We start from the raw sequence: 19962 nt of genomic DNA, 5'->3' as shown, positions 1-19962 counted from the left end.
AAATTAATGAATCAATGGTAAAAAAGATTATGAGCCGACGAAAATTTTAAAGATGCTCTTTTATCGAAAATATCTTGTTTACAAACTTTTAATAAGTCGTGCCTTTTAATGTAATCTCCATAGATTTTATTCCAATGTGGAAAACACAAATTATTTTTAAATCATTGATAACCATGCGATACAGGGTGATCTACTATTAAAGAAACAAGACTGCTACTGGTACGCATAATGTCAAGCTTTCTTAAAACTTTTAAGAGATTTAACCAATTGTGAGGCAATGATTACATCGCACCATAGGTAGCAAAGTATTTTTTTTATGTTCATACGGAAAGTGCCTCCTATTCTTTCACTTTTATTGATAATAAAACCTAAGTCTATAATTTACAAATAATAACACTCAAAAACTATATGTATGTAAAAATAATTCGAATGTTAGTAAACATATATCTACACTCATTAGCAAGAAATCAAGTAAGCTTTACCTGGATATCAATAATTTATATTGCTTTAGCTTTTCTCCTATTACATATATCCTTGTTAAAGTATAACTTGTAACACAAAACTAGTATATTAAAAATAATAAATTGTTCTTTATTATGTTAATAAATGTGTATTGCTTTGTAATATACAAAATTATACCTTACACAACACAAAGACACAAATTTATAAAATAGTAGTAATAGTTTTCTTTCAATTTCTGTGATTTATTTTACAATTTCAATACACCAATAGAAAATGTAAAAATCTATATTTACAATACTAATAATAGTAATTCTTTATAGAGTTTGTAGTTGCTTTGTACATTTTGGTATCATTACAAACACTTTTTCTGTTCTGCACGTTTGCTTAGTGCTTGATACAAACCAATTAGGGAAGACAATGTTCCGAGTGCTCCAATTTGCCAAATTTTTAACCAACCTCCCCAAAATACACCAGATGGTAAATAACTAATTGCATAACTGATATCTAATATTAATCGTGTACAAGTCAGTAATTCATTCCATTTTTGTTTGCTTATTGTTGTCAGGGCTATTCTGCTGAAAGTAAAAATAATTATAGATCATAAATTGCTATCAATTTAATATATTGACTTATTAAAATAGCAAACATTTATTTATTATTTCTATATATTTACCTTGTATCACAATTAATTTCGCTAAGATGTGTTTTATAGTTATTCAACTTCTTTAATTTTCTCAGGGATCTAAAAAAAGGAGTGCATACGTGTGTGTGTGTATGTGTCTATAAACTTTCAAGTAAATATTAAGTATTTTTTCTTTCATATTGTAACATACTTTATTAATGACAAGTGTAGGGAAATTATCCAAAACCATGTTGAAGCATTGTCCCACTTTTCAATATTAATCTTAATTAATTTATGTTCACCGGCCCAAGAAATGTGCTCTATTGGACAAAATATAGTATCCACTGCAATTTGTACCAACTCTGTCCATTTGATCAACCAATCTGGCTCCTATTACATTAGATATGAAATTTACATGCCTCTAGAAAAATAGTATGAATGTGTACAAGTCAATAACAAATAGAATGAAAGCATAATTTTTCTTGTATTCTAAAGATTATTTTATTCACTTTCAGTTTTAAATACCTTCTTTCCCCATCCATATGTCATAACATAATGAATCATTGGTATATCATCCAATAATCTTAAAATCACTCTGCATCCACTCATCTGACTACTAAAGATCTTAAACTTTTCTTCTATTTCCTTTGACAATATACCTAATGTAGCAAACTTTGCCATATAAGATAAAGTTCTTAAAAATTTGTCTCTCCCTTGGTATGTTTCCAGGTACTCCGATATTAGAGCAATATTCATATTTCTTTAAATATGTCAATATATAATTTACACTATATATGTAAATATTGTCAATAGATGAAAAGATCAAACTATAAATCCACTACGATACTTTAAACACTGAATTTTATTATTAAAGAAAAAATAATTCTAATAATTTTAAATAAAGCTACTGATCAGATAATGTAAATGACGCTTGCTACTTATTTTAGATTCCAACTAACTTTCTTAATAGTAGTTCTTTTATTATTAGTACTATATATTTTTATACTTAATGTTTATTTATAAGGGTAAATAACTCTTAATGTATTACAACTTACCTAGCATGCAATTAAGCTTTTTTATAATAAATGTAATTGTACAAATATCGTATGTATTTTCTTTTTATCTAAATATTCTTCAAATTTAAAGTGTTACAATTATGTTTGGATTAAGTATAATAAAGTAGGTTAGAAGATGATTTCTCTATTGACGCACCCGGTAACAGGGAACGTGAATAATTACAGGTATATAAATAAGTCTTTTAGTTTAAAAATGTTAATTCATAAATAAATTGAATATACCAATAAATTTTTAATTTTACAAAATCAATAGATGTATATGTACAATTTGGAGAAATATTCGTAAAGTGTATATGTATAGGTATTTTATTTTTGTTATGTACATTCAGTCCAAAAAAACGCGGTCACACTACAAAGATGCACGATCATTGCATATTATGCACACCTTTCTTTGCACACACTTGCGCTTAAGAAGAAACCCCTTTTTACTGGTGGCGTCAACATTTTCATGTCTGGCCAATTTTTTTGAGATCATACAAACATACGTACATACTATTTTGACCAATCTAAAAATCAAGGATCAGTACAACTAGATATTCTTCAACATATAGTTTCATCTTATTTTTTAAAAATGATTCATAAATTTGTTTGGTTTTTTTCGAAGATTTTAGTATTATGGCACAAATATTTTTACACAACTGCATTTTATTATAAAAATATTATAATCTTTATTTTCAGAAACAAAATATGAATAATTATCAAGTTACAATTAATTTATATTACACAATCTTTGGAAAAATAAATTTGGTTTGTAATATATATGTTCACACCCTATGACAAATTTCATTCGAGTATGTGCAAATGCATTTAATAAGAGTACATACTTTATTTGCATTTAGAAACATACTTTCATATTTGTTCTTAAAATTAATATATTTTAGTAGTTATCAATAAATAACTCGTTGAAAGCTAAGAAAAAGTTAAAGAATTTATCTCGGTAGGATTTGAATTTGGATCGAAAAGTTAGCACGTTACTATACTATCACTATATCATATGGTCACGACCACCGTCGTTAAAACAGTACAATTACTCGTAGTTCTAACCACATAACTAAGTAACATAATACTTCTGCGCATCTATATTGCGCAGCTATCATGGGCCTTAGCACGCAAGACCGAGATGCATTGTATAGTAAAGAGAAGGGATAGCCAAAACTAGTGATTTTCTCCTCAAACGGAACGAATTAATTCGTCGGTGTAGTTATACCGAAATAGCCACATCTTTCAAAGAAATTGATTTCAAACAAAAAAGAAAATATTTTATAGGAACGGAGATGATTCATCTTGGTTTTTTACTTCCTATTTATCACAAGTTATTTCTTATCCAACAATAATTTCGTCTTGATTATTGTAATCATAGAAAGTATTTAATTTGAGATTTCCCATCTATATTACTTGCAATTCCGCGTCCAAGTGTATAAAGTGGGGGAACCGTCTTTTCAAAGCGTCGTATTCGTTCACTGTTGTTTGTCGCTTTAGAGCAACGTGATCAGTGGTTTGTGGACGTGATGACGTCAGACTTCGAGGCACAAGCCGAGAGCGCGTTTAAAGCCGAGTAGGGCGTGAAAGTGTGTGTCGTGCCGCTCGTTTTCCTCCGTGTTCTTTTTAACCAATCTTATTCATGAATATGTGCAAGTAGCAGCGTGTGCTTCCGTAAAATTACGGGACAATTATGTTCGGTGCTGTTTTAACGTGATTGATAGTGAAAAGGATACCATGTTCCGCTGCATTCCGATTTTTAAAGGGTGTAACAGGCAGGTGGAATACGTTGACAAGCGTCACTGCTCTCTGCCGAGCGTTCCCGATGATATTTTACGATACTCAAGAAGCTTGGAGGAGCTTCTGTTGGACGCGAATCATATCCGTGATCTGCCTAAGGTAGGCAAATACCGCTACATGCCAAACTTTCTGTCTTATAAACGTATCTCTTTTTCTTTCTTTGCCTTCACCTTCCCCTCTCTCACCCATTTGTATCTCTCTCCCTCCCTTGCTCTTTCTATTGTGTCCATGACGTACCATTCCATCGGCTAGAATGTGACGACGAACTACGCGCACGACATATTCGATGGGGTAGCCGAATGTCATTGTTCACATAGCGAAAAATTATAACATTTTTACTAAGTATTTACGTCATTCTTATTTTCAGAATTTTTTTCGACTACAAAGGTTACGAAAGCTTGGATTGAGTGACAATGAAATTCACCGCTTGCCGCCGGATATTCAGAATTTCGAAAACCTCGTGGAACTGGATGTATCCAGGAACGGTGAGTAATCGATTTTATTATTTTGTTTAGTCGTTACGCGGTTTTGTGGTCGGCGACCGCGGCATGAAAAACTCGATCCGCTTCGTTTCGATCTTTCATTAGATGGGAACGTTTCGTGGACGTTTCTTCTCTTCGTCTTCCGGTTATCGTTCTTCTTTTTCGTGCACGGGTCTGTCGACCTGCAGCTAGAAGTGCCTGTCGATGGCTTCAAACAAGGCACGTGATTGCATCTTACAGACGAAGTCAATGAGAAAACTGAGCATAATAATACGCGTACAATAGGTATCGGAATAAAAAAAAGCCGAAGTCAAACGAGGTAGATTGTTAATGGGAACCTTACTTCGGTATTAAAATTAGATAAACCGAGGGTAGCCACGCTAGTATCACGTATTAGTAAAACACTGTACCTTCCTGCGGACACATTATCGTTGATATACTTTTTTTTTTATTTATTAAAGTCATAGTAATCGGTATATTAATCGTAATGTTGTAACAGGTTGACGAGTATTTCTGTTGTCACGATGTTTTTGTCGAGAATGCATTAAAATTCTTCCGAGTTTAGAATTATTTCGCATTTCTAGTGTTTGCCTTTGCTAGATATTGAACGATTCGACTTCCAAAACGAGAGAAAGGATAAAATTTGATATCAAACTTAAATGTTCGAAATTGTTCGTCGAATGAAATGTATCTCGATTATAAATTCGAATGGAAAGGGTCCATTTTTTTTTTTTTAAACATTTGCAAATTTTAGAATCAATCCGAGAACCAAACACATGCGTTGTAAAACGATACCTCCTCGTTCGCTTTCTAACGACGATGCAAGGCTCCTCCTCGTAGTTTGAAAGACACGTTGAAAGGTTCTTACCACTGCCTCGATGTTGTTTCCCAAGAGGGAAGCCTTTCCCTTCACGTTGTTCGCTGGATTTACTTACCGTTCCACTTCGGCGTTTTTATGTTTATCTTATGCTCGTCTCTCGCCACCCGCGAATATACACATACAGAACTTTGTTACTTCACATGCAAGACGAGTAAGGAAAAGGAATGCGCCTTACTCGCGAATGCCTCGTTTTGCCATGAGACTCATCCTGCCCCCCTCCCCCCCGGTGTTCTTTGGAATGCCTCTTGCCGCTAAATACTCGGCAACACTCGTAACTAATGTTAGATACGCTTCACTGGACGTCTTTTTCTCGAAGGTGAACGACGTTCTTGTTAACGTTTCGTGACTTCCTCTTTTACAAGTTCGCGGAGGTAACAGTTTGGAACGGAATGCGTTAAAAATGTCTATATTTCTACATTTTCGTCCATGGTCCGCAGAGAATGTTGAAATGAAGAATTAAGTATTTGGCCATGTGTCAACGCAGGGTTCAATTTCTTGCATTAATATAAATGCTTAGATATTAATATTGTTGGGAACATTTTTAATTTGCTTTTGGATAGTGTTTTTGTAACCGTAGTTAAGAAGTTGTACATGGTGTGAAATTTGAAGTTCCTTTAACATTTAAAACAAGTATTTTTCTAATGTTTAGATACCATGAAACTGCTAATTCCCAACAATTATACTTACGTAATGTTTTTTTTTTCTTAGATTATTACAGTATCGGACAAGAGAATGACTTGAAAAGTTTTATTTATAATAAACAATTATAGAAATTGTCATCAGTGTCCCACGAGTATCCCATTAATTATTAAAACATCTAATAAGTTTTCAAAAATGTGTGTAATAATTCTATTTCAAATATCAACTATATTTTTGTATGATATATAAAAGTAATATGTATTGAATTGAATGAAACGAAAAATAAGTGGTCGAATGATAATGTACTCTGACTATTCTTCAATCATAAAATTATTTCTTACATTAATAACTTTATTTGCGACAGATGAATGTAAATTCGGCGCAAACGCAAGAACAAATCGTAATAATTAACCATTGAGGCCAAGTGTGGTTGCACTTTCTCTGAACCTCATGGGAAAAAGTGTGACAAAAATAGAAACTATAAATAATTTCCGTGTAATTACAACTTCCTGATGCAGGACTGTTTGTTATCAATAAAAAACGCTGCTCGTATTCTTTCTCGTGTATGCTTGTGTGACGCGTATTTCAACAAGTAATTAGATTTGGAACGTATGAGCGCACAATGCAATTCATGTATCGCCGTGCATTCCTATATTTTATTATTCACATTTGGCCGCCAAGTAAAATAATAATTCTCATTTAGTATATAGCGGCTGGAATGCATCTCGATGGGCCGTTGTTCATTGTCTCATGACTACATTTTCGGATTCGAGATTGATCGCTTTTATTTTGACGATATTGAATTTTCGTTTATTCACTGTGATTTAGTCGGCTAGGTTTTTAATTATTTCTGATCGATGATTTCTGGGCTGCGAAATTGATGGGAAATCGTTATTCTCGTTTGAGAAATAGCGTCTATATTATTTTTACGGTTATTGGAAAGCGCGATTTATAATGACAAACAAAAAAATTTTAAAGGTAATAAGAAGCCTTGACTGTGTGCCTGTAAATTTTTCGCCTCTTCTAAATGCCTCTTTTTTATGTTATATATTATCGGCTCATTTTCTTCATCAAGTAACTATCTCGATCGCTAGCGGAGAACCACAGCCACCAGTCAATCAAGGTGACTTATTTCAAAAAGATGGGATAATCTCTACGATCAATTCCGTTTCCGTTACCGATTGCGACTACTTCTTTAAACTCGACAGAAGAGTTATCGTCTCGATCAACTCAGGAACAATAAAGGAACGGAGCGTGTACCAGAAGACATTTCATTGTCCCTTTATTCACGATGGAGAACCCCGTCTTCCTCCTAAGCTCGATCCTTATCAAACGTTATTACGATCGTCCTTTCGAGGACGATTTTTTGTCGTTAAATGTTCACGCGAGACTATAGACTGATAAACAGCACACAATGGCTCTTCATATGAGACATAATAGACCTCAAAATATACGTGTACGATCTCCTTTCTACATCGCGTTGAAGTCGGTAATTCGATATTAGGATTCAGTATTTCCTTGGTACGAGAAACTGGGTTAGTCGTTACAGTTGCACTTTGGGGACAAGTGCTCGTAACATATGTGAGCTGATTTGTGGGGACTAGGAATTTTTTAATCAATACAAAATGCAAAAATTAAAGTCGTGCCGTCATTGTTGGGAAAGGAACAAGACAAAACACACTACTTATGTACTATTCAGAGAACAAGTAAATGAAAGGAGTTTGAATTTTAAACGTCTTTCCGTGAAAGCATTTCACTTTGTTCCATTATGTTGATAAATCTTTTATCGGGCGGAGAGTTTTCAATGGTGCTGAGAAATAATTGGAAGAATTGTAGAAAGTGAGAAGTCTGTACTTCTAGTTATGCGTAAATACATACTTCAGGAAGCACATCTTGAGCAGTAAACGAAAATAAAGATGTTATACAATGTTCCTTAATTGATTGAAGAGTTGCTGCGCAGAGATAATTTGTCAAGTACTTCTTTCAAGTATTCCCATTTTGGGCATCCATTATATCTAGTAGGGTGACTTAAACTTATATAGAATAAATTAATTAAAATTCAGTATTTCTGAACTAATGGCACGTTCGGTTCACCACGTGATGGCACGGATGAACAATACACTTCCTTCGCACACAGCTTGTTTAAATAAAATTATTAATTGCCACGGCAGAACGTAAACGAATTGATAGTGATGATAATTCTCGATATTGTCTGTGGTCCATTAGTGTCGATTTGAGTCCGGGATCACGATTTACTTCGCAGTTCTGTTATTCGTTATTCTCGCTTTGTACCGTAGAATTAAGCACCCCGGAAGAGGTGAACTGGCGAACGTTGGAAGCTTTAAAAAGAATCAGGGATTGAAATGTCACGAACCTTCGAATGGTCTTAGCATTCTTGCTGGATCGCGTAGCTTCCCTGTAAACGGACAAACGTGAAACAGAGTGGCTTGCAACTGGCACAGTTCAATAAATAGTTTCTATAATTAAACAAACAATTCTTTGATTTAAAAATTCGTCGTTAAAATGATGCAGGATTGAGCCCTAACAGTGTTATAATAACTCTGTTAAAAATTCGGTGATTTTAGTTTGTGTACGTAAATCAAAGATATAAATAACAGATTCTCGATCGTTAGGTACGTATATCGACATCAAGAAATAGAAAAATAGAATTTTGAAAGAACAAACCTGTTGCTTCGAGTAACAGTTCCTGTGGTCTACAGCTGCGCAACAAATAATTATTTACGTCGAATATGTTATGATAGTTATTATTATAATACAATAAATCGACGAACGAGTTGATTTAATCAAGAAAATATGACTAAAATAGTATTGACATTAATTTAAAACGTGTTCGCTCGAGACTTTAATACATTCGTCGAAGCACGAAATGTTGGCGTTTATTCTGTTCCGCACATAGTGGGGTAAGGTACTGTTGTCTTTCCCGAAATTACGTACGCGTTGCAATTAGCAAGTATGTACATATCGATAGCATAACAATTACAGACGTATTGAAAAATAAATAATCCGAACGAGCTGTTCGCGTTTTTGGCGTCTTCGACGCTCCCCTTTTCTTGTTCGAATTATATAAAATACGCTATACGCCATTGAAGCTTCGAGGTATCGGGGCTTTTTGTGGGTGCACTGATAAATATCTTACTCAAAAGTATACGTTTGCCAGTAATTACATGGGTTACGTTTAAACACCGTGCCAATTTGAAATGTTGTGCATGCCAGGACGGAATAGTTTAACCGTGGCTTCCGATTTCCTGTCCACCTCGCTAACAATAAAGCCAGATAGATTAACGTTGACCGAGGTTTCATAATCGTTGCTTTTTCGACCGATTGTTCGGAAGATTAAAAAGATCAAAACATTCCTGTTCACACGAAAGGATAAAATCAAATCTTGTAGGTTGTACCTAATGATAGGATCAAGACCGCGTCGCTTTTAATCGTTTGGAACATGTGATTGTAATTTCGAATCTTTTTAAGATAACCTCCTCTTTCTCCTCTTTCTCCTCTTTCTCCTCTTTCTCCTCTTTCTCCTCCTTCTCCTCCTTCTCCTCCTTCTTCTCCTCCTTCTCCTCCTCACTGCATCTTTTATTTTAAATAAAATCATTTATTTTTCCTTTTATATGGATAGACAAAAAATAACATAGTGTGCGTTAATTTTCTTGAAATAGAGTATTGATTTCACTTTTAAGTTTATCTACAGTTTGGAAATTAATAATAATAATTTAGTGTGCATTGCGTCGTATCTTCGTACTCGCTGTAGTTTCACACAAACGTTAATGCTTACACGAAATTTTAAAAACGGTTGAGTGTATCGACTCATTTTCTCTTTAACGAAAAAGCTGATTAGTCAGCGCCTTTGTTAAACGAAGGTTATTCTTAATAAAGCGCGTGACAGTTTCCACAAAATAATGCAGACGTTTTCTCTGAAATTCGACCGATCGAGATTTAATTCAAGTATGTTGCACGTATATGCACGTTCTAAGGCATCGATAAGATGGATATCGATCAACGTTACTTGCCTCCATTGTACGTGATTGAGATGCATTACAGTTGCATCATCGTGGAATACGACCATGTATCACGGTAGCTTGTTGCGAGCGACTAATTTTTATGATGCAATCGCGTCGAAATTTGTAGCCATTACGATCGATCTTCAACCCCGAACAGGCTAACGGTCCTGTTTTAAATCCATGCATGTAACATTTATTCTGCTCGCGGTATTATAATATATACCCCAAAAGTTTACAACTCTTTCCGTATACATATATTTTATAATGATCTAAATTGGCAAGGGGCATTATCCAGTTGGTCGGTCTCGATTTTGTTCTCCTTGAATTACGTTATTAAACAATAAAATCTACGAGATATTTGTCTGTTTATTTTGCGCCCAATCTTAAATTTAAGATTAAAACAGACCCTTAAAAACTGGAAAGTATTATTAAAATGAAAGAACAAATGTACATTGCATATGTATCGTTGCAACTTATGAAACGAGTGAGATTACGAGAAGATAGTTATTGTTTGCTATTTATTGAGCTTTTTTTGTTGTCACTTTTTTCTCTAAACAAAACAGAAGGTACGACTTGACTTAAAGATATTAAAAAATTCTCAAGGTGCATAAGTAGAATCCAATTTTTCATGGGGACAATTTGTTTTAATAAGCGTTCTATTTGTATTATCAAATTTTGCGTACAGTACACAACGATATTGGACATATTTTCATCGTTGAAGATAAACTTCACGCAAGTATTAGTACATAAGTAATTTCCATTATTAACGTTATATTCGTTCAGGGTTGCATAAAACAGACTTTTTAACTATGCATTATTATTGTATGTCTAATAAAGTGGTATCGATGGTTATAGGGAAATATTTGTCGCGTTTTATTCGGGAGTAAAATTCTGCCGGAGGTATTGACGAGCTGGAAAGCCGATACTATGTCCTGCGAGTCATCGAAATAATTGTGCAAATAACGGCCTTTTTATTTTTTATTCTTTTTTATAGTAGTCAGTACCTTCACGAGAATCATGATTTAGAACCTGTAAATTTGTCGTCGCATCTAGAAATGCTCTAATAATTGTAATTCTTTTCAAATTTAAATTCACAACGGTGCGCGTGCACGCGCGCATCATTTTAATATCATCGTTTATTAGTTCCTTAATCAATTTATCTATTGTATAATTTACATAGAAGGTTTCAGTCTAAAAGTAGGCACCGTTGTTTAGTTTAATTCCTCTTCGAAGGAATTCAGAATGAAAAGAATTGTGTGAAAAGATTTACCACGATGGTTTTACTCTTTTTCAAACCTTGTTAATAGGAAAGGCGCGATTTTACTGAAATTTATTGCTTTCGTGGGAAAGGTCAGTGCGCACTAAAGGTTACCCGAACTCTTCCCTTTCGATAGAGTCATAAGAGTGACTGTATAATCGCTAGTTCAACTAGTAGTAATTTTTCGTTAGTTTCCATATTAAAATCTCTTTCAAACTGGCTACTGCAAAAATGTTGAAGATAACATTTATTTGATAAACGCTTACACTTTGTATGGTGTAGAAAATGAGTCGTTAGTTTAAACATTTACTTCTAAGTTTTGTTTCTGTAATTTTCTAATATATATCCCTCACGGTACCAAAATCTAATGATAAGTATAACCGATATTTAACCTTTTAATTAACATTTCGAACGTCTGAACCCGACCGCGAACCGTTAGCGTACATTTCACGTTACGTTTCGATGTGATATCTTAAATCCGTGACAGCGTAACATTGTCCTTCCCGACAATGACTGCTCTAGTAAATAATTTCACAGTCGCGTACATGAAATGCGACGTTAATCCACACAAATACCCATGTGTTGACTACACTTTCATATCTTACTCTGTCACAAAGTTTTCCATGCGGAAGCAAGCACCACGATCGTTAAATAATCCCATGTCCACGCATTTTCGCGGACACGTAGTGACAAATTAATGAAAAAGTTTGCGAAGCGATTGAATTTTTTGACAACCGACTAAGTCTAAGTCTAAGTTATTTAATTGCATTGAAGCAAAAAGAATTTTGCGATCATTACCGCACTCCGGTTATTGACATTGTATACTTCGCAATTTTAACACGTTTTGAGTGCTGTGGCGGACACCGTGATTGCCACTTCAATATGCAACGCTTTCTTAAAAACGCTTACCATTAAAAAACCCTAGGAATTAAAAAATTTTGAATAACAATAATGTTATTCGTATTTCGTAAAATGATAAGTACGCGATTGATAAGTATCGGATGTTTTCAACCTTTACATAATGAATTGAACGAGTATAAAAAATAATCGAAAACATCAATGCCAACCATTTTTCAAGGAAATTCATGGTTAAAGGACCAGAGATAATATAGATCACAAGGGAATAGTAATACGCTGCGCGTATATTAATGTTCTTATCTTAAGCGATCGAATTATTCTCCTCTGCATAGTGTGTCGCGTTTCGTAAACCTAAATTTATCGAGTAATTGCGTATAAATCTTGCAACGCCGTTGATATCTCCCTCATCGCGATTATATTGCATTCAATTTACGTAATAAATTGCATTCCTATGATAATCGATATCATAAATTTCTGTCGGGAGTAGAAATGTTCCCATACCTACTTTGATGATATAATTTCATCAAAATCGACATCGGCAAAGTTATCGATAAAAGAACGCTCGAACGATTTTGTTTGTAACAAGTGTCTTTCGAGTTCTATTTAAAATTTTAGATAAGGCATAGTAAGCATCACCTTTTTATTTTCAGAGATTATTGTGATTGATTTTCACATGGAAATGAAAATGTTAACAATATTTTCGTACAAATTCCAAACACTGTCGACATGAATCTTATATCAAGTTGAATATTTAATCTTTCATTAATTACTGTGGAGTTTATTTCCTAATACGATTATTACACAATTTGTTATGCGCGATCAAGTAAACGTCGCTTACATTCAGATAAGTACTCGACTGATTAGAAAAACTACAGCTTCGTAGCGGCTTATCGAAATGTGTCGTTTTATCAATGTGAATATGTATCACAGCGTCACGACAAAGCGGGAGGAAAATACGCATGTCGGAGGCAAAAAAGGAGGAAAGTATTAGTTAGTCAAGTGAGTCATTCAAGGAATGTTCGAACGTTTACATCCTCATTGATTTCAATTTGAAGTTCTCGTTCTGGCACTTTCGTAATCGAACGATTTTCCTCAACGCTACGATCGACATTGTATTCTATCTGATAGATGAGAGTCGACACTCGGGTATATTTGGAAATCTCAAATTGAGTGTTTCTATCAAGATCGGATCATGTTTTCGATTCAATTTAAGCATTGCATATTCTAAAAGTAATTTCATTATGAAAATTTGAATTTTCGAACACCTATTGTAACTGACTTCGACTTGGATATTAAACCGTTAATCTTTTAATGGTTTATAACTAATAAGCCGTTTCAGGATTTATGATTTCGTACAAGCGTCTTTCACTTACACTAAACCTTTTGTACGCTGCATATTTCCCTAGTTCGTTTCATGCGAAAAGCAAAAATTTCGAAAATTTTGTTAGGCTCATCGTGCACCATTTGCAAGTACAGCATGTGAAAAGGTAACCCTTGGTCTGAACTGACCGCACGGATGGTTTACCTTTCTTCTGGCTTGTGTCCTTGACAATTGTGAATCACAGGAAAAGCTAGGCTCGGATAATAAATTTGCAATGCTTACGACTTTGCGGTCAACGTGTTAGAAGCGAGAACATCAGTGTTGCGCGCCGAGTCGCCAATGGGAAACTCGATAAGGTGTTACAATTAGGTTACGCGAGACGCGTACATACGCTGGCTTCCCGGACGTTTTCAGTTATAGAAACGTGCCGAGACTTTCGTCCACTTCCTTCTACCGCTCGTTCTTAGTGTACTTAGAACAGTGTAATAGGTTTTTCGAGTACATTGTCCTCTCGAAGAAATGCGATACGCACGAGACACGTTCAAAGGGTTTTTAGGGAAATTGTGTAGCCGATCTATTTTTAACGTATGTGTAAATATGCATACATTTATCATTTTATAAACATTCATACCACCTGAATGCCATACATGTACATACACAGATAGTGTTTGCATAAAGACGATTCAGCTTATCTGGGCCAGTGATTGATATTTCTGCGTCGCTTTTGAGAGAGAACAAAGAACAAAAGTGTCCCACTTTTCGAGACACGCTAGAGCGTTCGTACCTTCGACCGAGCTGCTTTGTCTCGCTCTAAGGATCCATCGAAAGAGCACGTACGTGCGCGGACGTGAAAAGGCAAAAATAAACGGGAAAATAGAGGGTGACCACACCTTGCAGGCTTGCGAGACTTAACGAGGCAGTGAAATTGTGAATTCTCTATCGCACAGGTGTAGTCGAGTTCATGTAACAAGGAGGTGACATAGGGCCAATTTAATTAAGAAACCAGTAAAAGCTACATTGTAGGGAATGTTGAATGAATATGAGATATTTCTAAGGTACGTAACAATTTAAGGGTAAATTTGGGACGCGAATCGATTCATTGTCTGCCTTTGCTTTCGAATCACAATCATGTTTAGTAAAAGTTAAATAATAAAACAGGTTTCACTTATAAGGAACTTTTTTTTTGTTATTATATATAGTGTAAGACCAATTACGAATCTGTAAAATCGCGTGTGTGACGAACTATACAATTCAATGAATTATAGTTAGAATTTAACACTAACGACATGAATATTAAAGTATAGAATGATATTTACGAAACTTGTTACAAATTGTGCATACCCGTTTTCCCGCACTTTACATATACACTGACCTTGTTAACGACTAACAGTTTCTAGCGAAGATGAGTTTAAAAAACAAACAAGTGGATTCCGATGCGTCAAGTATGGAGTAAAATTTAGATAGAAAATCTATCTAGGATAGGAAAATTGAAACCAACTTATAAATGTGTTCGCAAGAATCTCCGAGAAAGTGATGTCAATGATTAACGAGCGTGCCATTCTGTTTACATTGATATTATTGCGCGATGAGTTTCGTGTAATTTTACCATTTTCACATGTTTCAATTATCTCGCCACGCTCGAGCGAGACAGTTCGTTGACCGTCACGAGAAACTAGAGAAAGTAACAATTAAATTATGTGGGAATAAACGAGTTTTATTGTTGTTACGCTAGATACAATTTCAATTCGAAATTTTAATTTAGAAAACCAACAATACGATAGGGCCACGCGCAAAGGAACGGAATGAGCGAACGTGTCAATTTTTCAGAGAACATTAATATTCGATCATTAACCTTTCTCTCTCTCTCTCTCTCTCTCTCTCTCTCTCTTTCTATCTATCTATCTATCTATCTATGTATCTATTTATCTATCTATCTATCTATCTATCTATCTATCTATCTATCTATCTATCTATCTATCTATCTATCTATCTATCTATCTATCTATCTATCTCTATCTCTATCTCTATCTCTATCTCTATCTCTATCTCTATCTCTATCTCTATCTCTATCTCTATCTCTATCTCTATCTCTATCTCTATCTCTATCTCTATCTCTATCTCTATCTCTATCTCTCCCTTCCTCGTTGCAAATAGAGTATTTTTAACATAATTTATTTTCATAATAATATCTTCTCTAACTTCGCGTCTTATTTTAATTTTTAGTCGATGCTGAACCATGTTTGAATTATGGGTCTCAACTTATAAGGATGTACACTATATATACGTAACTGTGCTCGAATTGGAAACCTGTACGCAAAAATGCAACGCACACGAACACTCAGGCTGCGACACGATCTCGTGAAAACTCGTTGCGTGATCATGGAAGAGATAAACCGCGCTACCGCAACAGGTTCGGGTTCAGGAAACTTGCCCCTTGATTAAGCCACCCACGCGTGTGCGTGTGAACGGAGAGTTCAATGCGTACAGGTTGCGACGCGTGGTCTATTGGTATTTCTATTGGTATTCTTCGAGTGACGAATTTTCCGAGTGACATAAGTTGCGGTCGAAATATTTGTGGGCTTCTAAACGGAAGGTGATAGTTGATAAAATATAAAATAACAAGGTGCTCGTTGTCGAGAAAAGATACTTTAATTTAGAACAAGAAGTGGTAACGATAAATCATCACCACGATTTTTAAATTCAGATTTCACACAGTGAATCTAGAATAGTCGGGGTTGCTTGACAGTGAAAACTCGTTGCGTGCAAGAAATATAAGTTTACAGCAACAGGTTCGAGTTCAGGAAACCTACCCCATTAATGAAAGACGTTGCACTCGCATGGAGGTGCAACGCACGAAGAGGATACGACTGATTGGAATGCAGCGAGTGAGAATCTTCGTCGTCTTTTTTACCGCGCGAGATTTCCTTCTTCGAAATGTCTGTTTTCGCAAAGAACCGTAACCCTATGTGTGTCTAAACGAACAAGGATAAGATACGTAAAATACGAAAGAAAATAGTATTTTCCCCTGCACGCGATCGTAAATTGCACTGCCTTAGTATTGTCTTCAACTTCGGACGAGACGATAATATTTTCGCAAGTTTTGTCGAGTAAGATTTCGATTTGGCACTTTTTTGTTTTCGAGAGTCCATATGTCGTCTTCGACATGGGTCGTACAGGTGTTCGAACAAAATAAATTCATGCCGTAAATGTATCTCTATACTATTATAACAAATATTTCCGTGACTTAGAAAATCAGCGAACCGTGCATGGAATTTAATTGTTTTCATTAAAAGTACTTGATCTTTTTTGAATACTACTCTTCTACGAACAAAATGGAAAATGTTCGATTAGACTTGCGAAGATGTCCATAAATATTTAGTTCGTATGAAAGATAAAATTGCATGTTCTCCGATTGATTGTAACAGTGGTAATTATCGATGATATATATATATATTCGGAAAATGTCCTTAACCTTTGGGGGATGAATCACCCGCTATAGAAAATTCTAGCTTGAGAACTTTCCCCCGAGTTCGCCACGCGTTCACGTGTTGCGCATATTACGTAAGAATGTAAACCTTACACAGGCCGCAATGCAAGCTGTCACCCTTGTTGCTCCCACTTTACCCTTTCCCCCTTTTTTCCCTTCGAAGCGAGTTATAAAAGCCGACCGTTCCTGTTGTTCGGTAAATCCGTCCTGTGAAAACTATTATTGGCGCTAAAAAAATAAATATTACACGGTTAATATTATAATAACGAATTAAAGAACACACAGATTATCGTTCCGCGATCGATTTCTTCGCGTGTATGAATCATGGATATTACGTAAGGAAAAAAACCGTGTGTACACTGTAATCTTTTGTCTCCGCTCCCTGTTGCGCATACTATCGCTGAAAACCACAGAAACTAATATCTTTCGAAATTTATCCATAGAATTATACCTACATCCATATGATTCCACTGATCGTACACAGCGCTACGCGCTGTTTAGAATCGTGCTCTGTACATGGTATTTTGTAGAAAAAGATGGTAGATACGGGAAGAAGGTAAACTTGAATCTAAACTATCGAAAATATGGAATAGCATTGTTTTTAACGAGTCTCTTCGTTTTCGATAAAATCGATGTTACAGGTGTCTAGCGCGCGCGCAATTGACCACTCTTTCGAGGTGGATTTTTTCGTAAACGGAGCCTCGTTGAGAGAAGATGTTGAAAATGTTGAAAATGTTTTTCACTTTTTATGTATTTTTTAATTAATGGGAAAAATGTCTATTTACTCGGAACTTGATGCGCGTTCCTCGTGTATCAGTTGGCTTATATCCCCACCCTTGTGTGTTACACGGTCTCCACCACCTCCTCTTCTTCCAAGGTAAATTGCAAAGGCCGAGGGTGGATGTTTCGTGCTATTTATAATGTTTACAGTGGCGGGCGCGTTCAACGAAGAGGAGTTATTTTGTGTTATTTACCGGTTGCTTAATTACAGGTTATCAGAGTCGCGCATAGGCGTGGTAATTGCCTACGATTCCGTGGCTACTGAAAATCGACCGATCTGATGGAAAAATAGGTGTAACCGTGGTCATATTGGCGAATTATCGTGGGGGCGCGGTAGGAAACGATTTTGCAATAAACGCTCGTAATTCATCTACGTACGATCGAACCTCCCACCCACGCGTGCTTTTTATTGTTTCAACGAGAGGAAGCCTCGTTATCGTTATTGCTCCTTGTTGACGGTCTTGTATTATTTTACCTATGATTACTAAAATAAGTAAAGGGATTGTCATGCTAATTGCGTTAACTGTTAAACGAATTAAACGTATTTTACAAGGGATATGTAACAAGGGAACAATATTTCAATCAGATATCGGGGAAAAAAGGAGAAAATCACGTTTGGGATGTTTTATTTCATAAGTTAACATTCTTACGCTAAAAATTTCGCGATGTCTGTATCTGCAAGAACGCTTATAACTTCGTTTCAACGCCGTAAGGTTTCCACGAAAAACGCGCTTTATTTCCTGCTTATGTTCTCCTTTAGTGCATTCACGTTTCACAGAACTGCTGCATCGGTATCACTGAGATTATTTAGCTCGCGGTATCCTCTGCGTAACACATTTTCTCATCGAGCATCTTTTATAACTTGACCTCGATATACTTTGAATCAATCATTGTGTATCACGTGCATGTTAACATACTTAAAAAAACTGCGGCAACGCTCGTGTGATGTGTAGCGATGAAAATCTTTGAATTTTGTTCGTGTCAGTGGTGCGATATTACACAACAGTGCAATTGTGTCATTCGATCAGATATTTTAACCACAAAACCATGAGGTGGCATATCGTTTCCCCGGGACACGGTGTAACCAGACTGAAAGTTATCGATCGATAACAACACCGCCACATATTCGATATGCTTAGACTCTAGCCAAGCATATTAAGAATCGGATTTTTGTACATTTATTTTTCGCTATAAAAGTCTTCGGACGTATATCACTGTTCACGGACATCCTTTATTAACATACTTTTGGGAACAAAGAGATCCCGGTGAACGAAAAGGGTCTCTGCCTCTTCCGCCTGGCGGAATCACGGTTAGTTTGTAATTGCTTCGCGTCACTGTCGTTACGTGCACTCGCGCGGACCCGTGCGTGCATCGTGACACAATATAGATACGTATTTACGTGTGCACAATACATCTACCAAGGGATACACGTGTATGTCTCACCCAGTTGTTTTCGCACGCATTTATAATCAGGTTATATTATTCTAACACTTAATGTTAACTTAACGAAAATTAGAAATTTATTTAGATTTCTTTTGTGTCGAATAAACCTCGGAAAATGATTGCGCATAATTGTACTTTGGAATTGTAAACTACTATTGTAAAAGTAACTAACGGTTTCTTAATTTTCATTTTGTTTGTAAACTCTACAACTTCGTTTGCTATGCGATACTCGTTTTTCCACGCCTTCTGTTCTTTTCTTTCATCCTTTGACTCGAGAATTCACGATTGCATGATAATTGGTGGAACTTTTTAAACGTGTAAGCAAAAGAAATTAAAATGAACGAATAATGTTGTACAGTATATAAGAATGTACTGCAAAAATTATAACAGAATTAGCTACCTTCAGTCTAGTCGTGTGCCATTTCCCATAGATCTGGGTTAGATTATCAAAAGTTTCCGCGTTCAAAATTGCTTAGTTTGTTTTTCACCTTTATTCATTAAATTCCACAGCTTATGGAAAGGAATAGGAATGCGATAATATCTCGTACAACCGCGTCCTGCATTCTTATGTAATATCAGTGCTTACTGGTGAATCGATTACGCACGCACATTTCTCTCCAGTGAATTTGTCATCCGTTTCGACAACTTGATAGTTCCCTGTAATGAATTAATTGTTGTGTTATGGCGTTGCTAATTATATCGCAACACATGGGTACCGATTAGTCGATACACGCTGGTTACTTTTGTACCAAGTTATTTGTCAGCCGTTCGATGTCCGATAAGATGAGTCGAAAAAGCGGAATCGAGTTTTCCAGTCGGAGAAAATTCGACCGAGCTCCGTGAATCTAAATTG

General features: G+C 35.5%; 2 protein-coding genes across 13 annotated transcripts in view; one reads left to right on the top strand and one right to left on the bottom strand.

The window, feature by feature from the left end:
* Positions 1 to 593: 593 nt before the first annotated feature.
* Positions 594 to 2656, bottom strand: Pex11c (peroxisomal biogenesis factor 11c). 3 transcript variants are annotated; one of them, XM_076318103.1, is made up of 5 exons: positions 2140 to 2656; positions 1610 to 1844; positions 1296 to 1474; positions 1136 to 1204; positions 594 to 1034 (listed from the first exon to the last, which is right to left on the bottom strand). In XM_076318103.1, exons 2-5 carry the CDS (start codon positions 1838 to 1840, stop codon positions 815 to 817), a joined length of 699 nt encoding a protein of 232 aa, XP_076174218.1. In that variant the 5' UTR covers positions 1841 to 1844; positions 2140 to 2656; the 3' UTR covers positions 594 to 814. The 3 variants fall into 3 exon arrangements, with proteins under 3 accessions (XP_076174218.1, XP_076174217.1, XP_076174216.1); XM_076318102.1 differs by having other exon boundaries at positions 596 to 1037; positions 1610 to 1872; positions 2140 to 2655; XM_076318101.1 differs by having other exon boundaries at positions 597 to 1037; positions 2140 to 2653.
* A 1003-nt stretch (positions 2657 to 3659) lies between these two features.
* The window catches only part of Scrib (scribble planar cell polarity protein), a 35783-nt gene continuing 19480 nt past the window's right edge, over positions 3660 to 19962 (top strand). For 9 of the 10 annotated variants that reach the window (XR_012992885.1, XM_076317485.1, XM_076317483.1 and 6 more), the window contains exons 1-2: positions 3660 to 4038; positions 4307 to 4424. Coding sequence is in view for 8 of the 10 variants with exons in the window: in XM_076317485.1 (XP_076173600.1) it covers positions 3877 to 4038; positions 4307 to 4424 (280 nt within the window). In the remaining 2 variants the exon portion in view is untranslated. Of the gene's footprint in view, positions 4039 to 4306; positions 4425 to 16230; positions 16285 to 19962 lie in introns of those variants that run through there. The other variant, XM_076317489.1, reaches the window with a different exon arrangement.

Source organism: Ptiloglossa arizonensis, chromosome 8 (genome assembly GCF_051014685.1).
Source record: "Ptiloglossa arizonensis isolate GNS036 chromosome 8, iyPtiAriz1_principal, whole genome shotgun sequence".
In the NCBI taxonomy this organism is placed as follows: Eukaryota; Metazoa; Arthropoda; class Insecta; order Hymenoptera; family Colletidae; genus Ptiloglossa; species Ptiloglossa arizonensis.
Note: the sequence above shows the minus strand (reverse complement) of the source record. Positions and strands in the feature narration are given on the sequence as shown.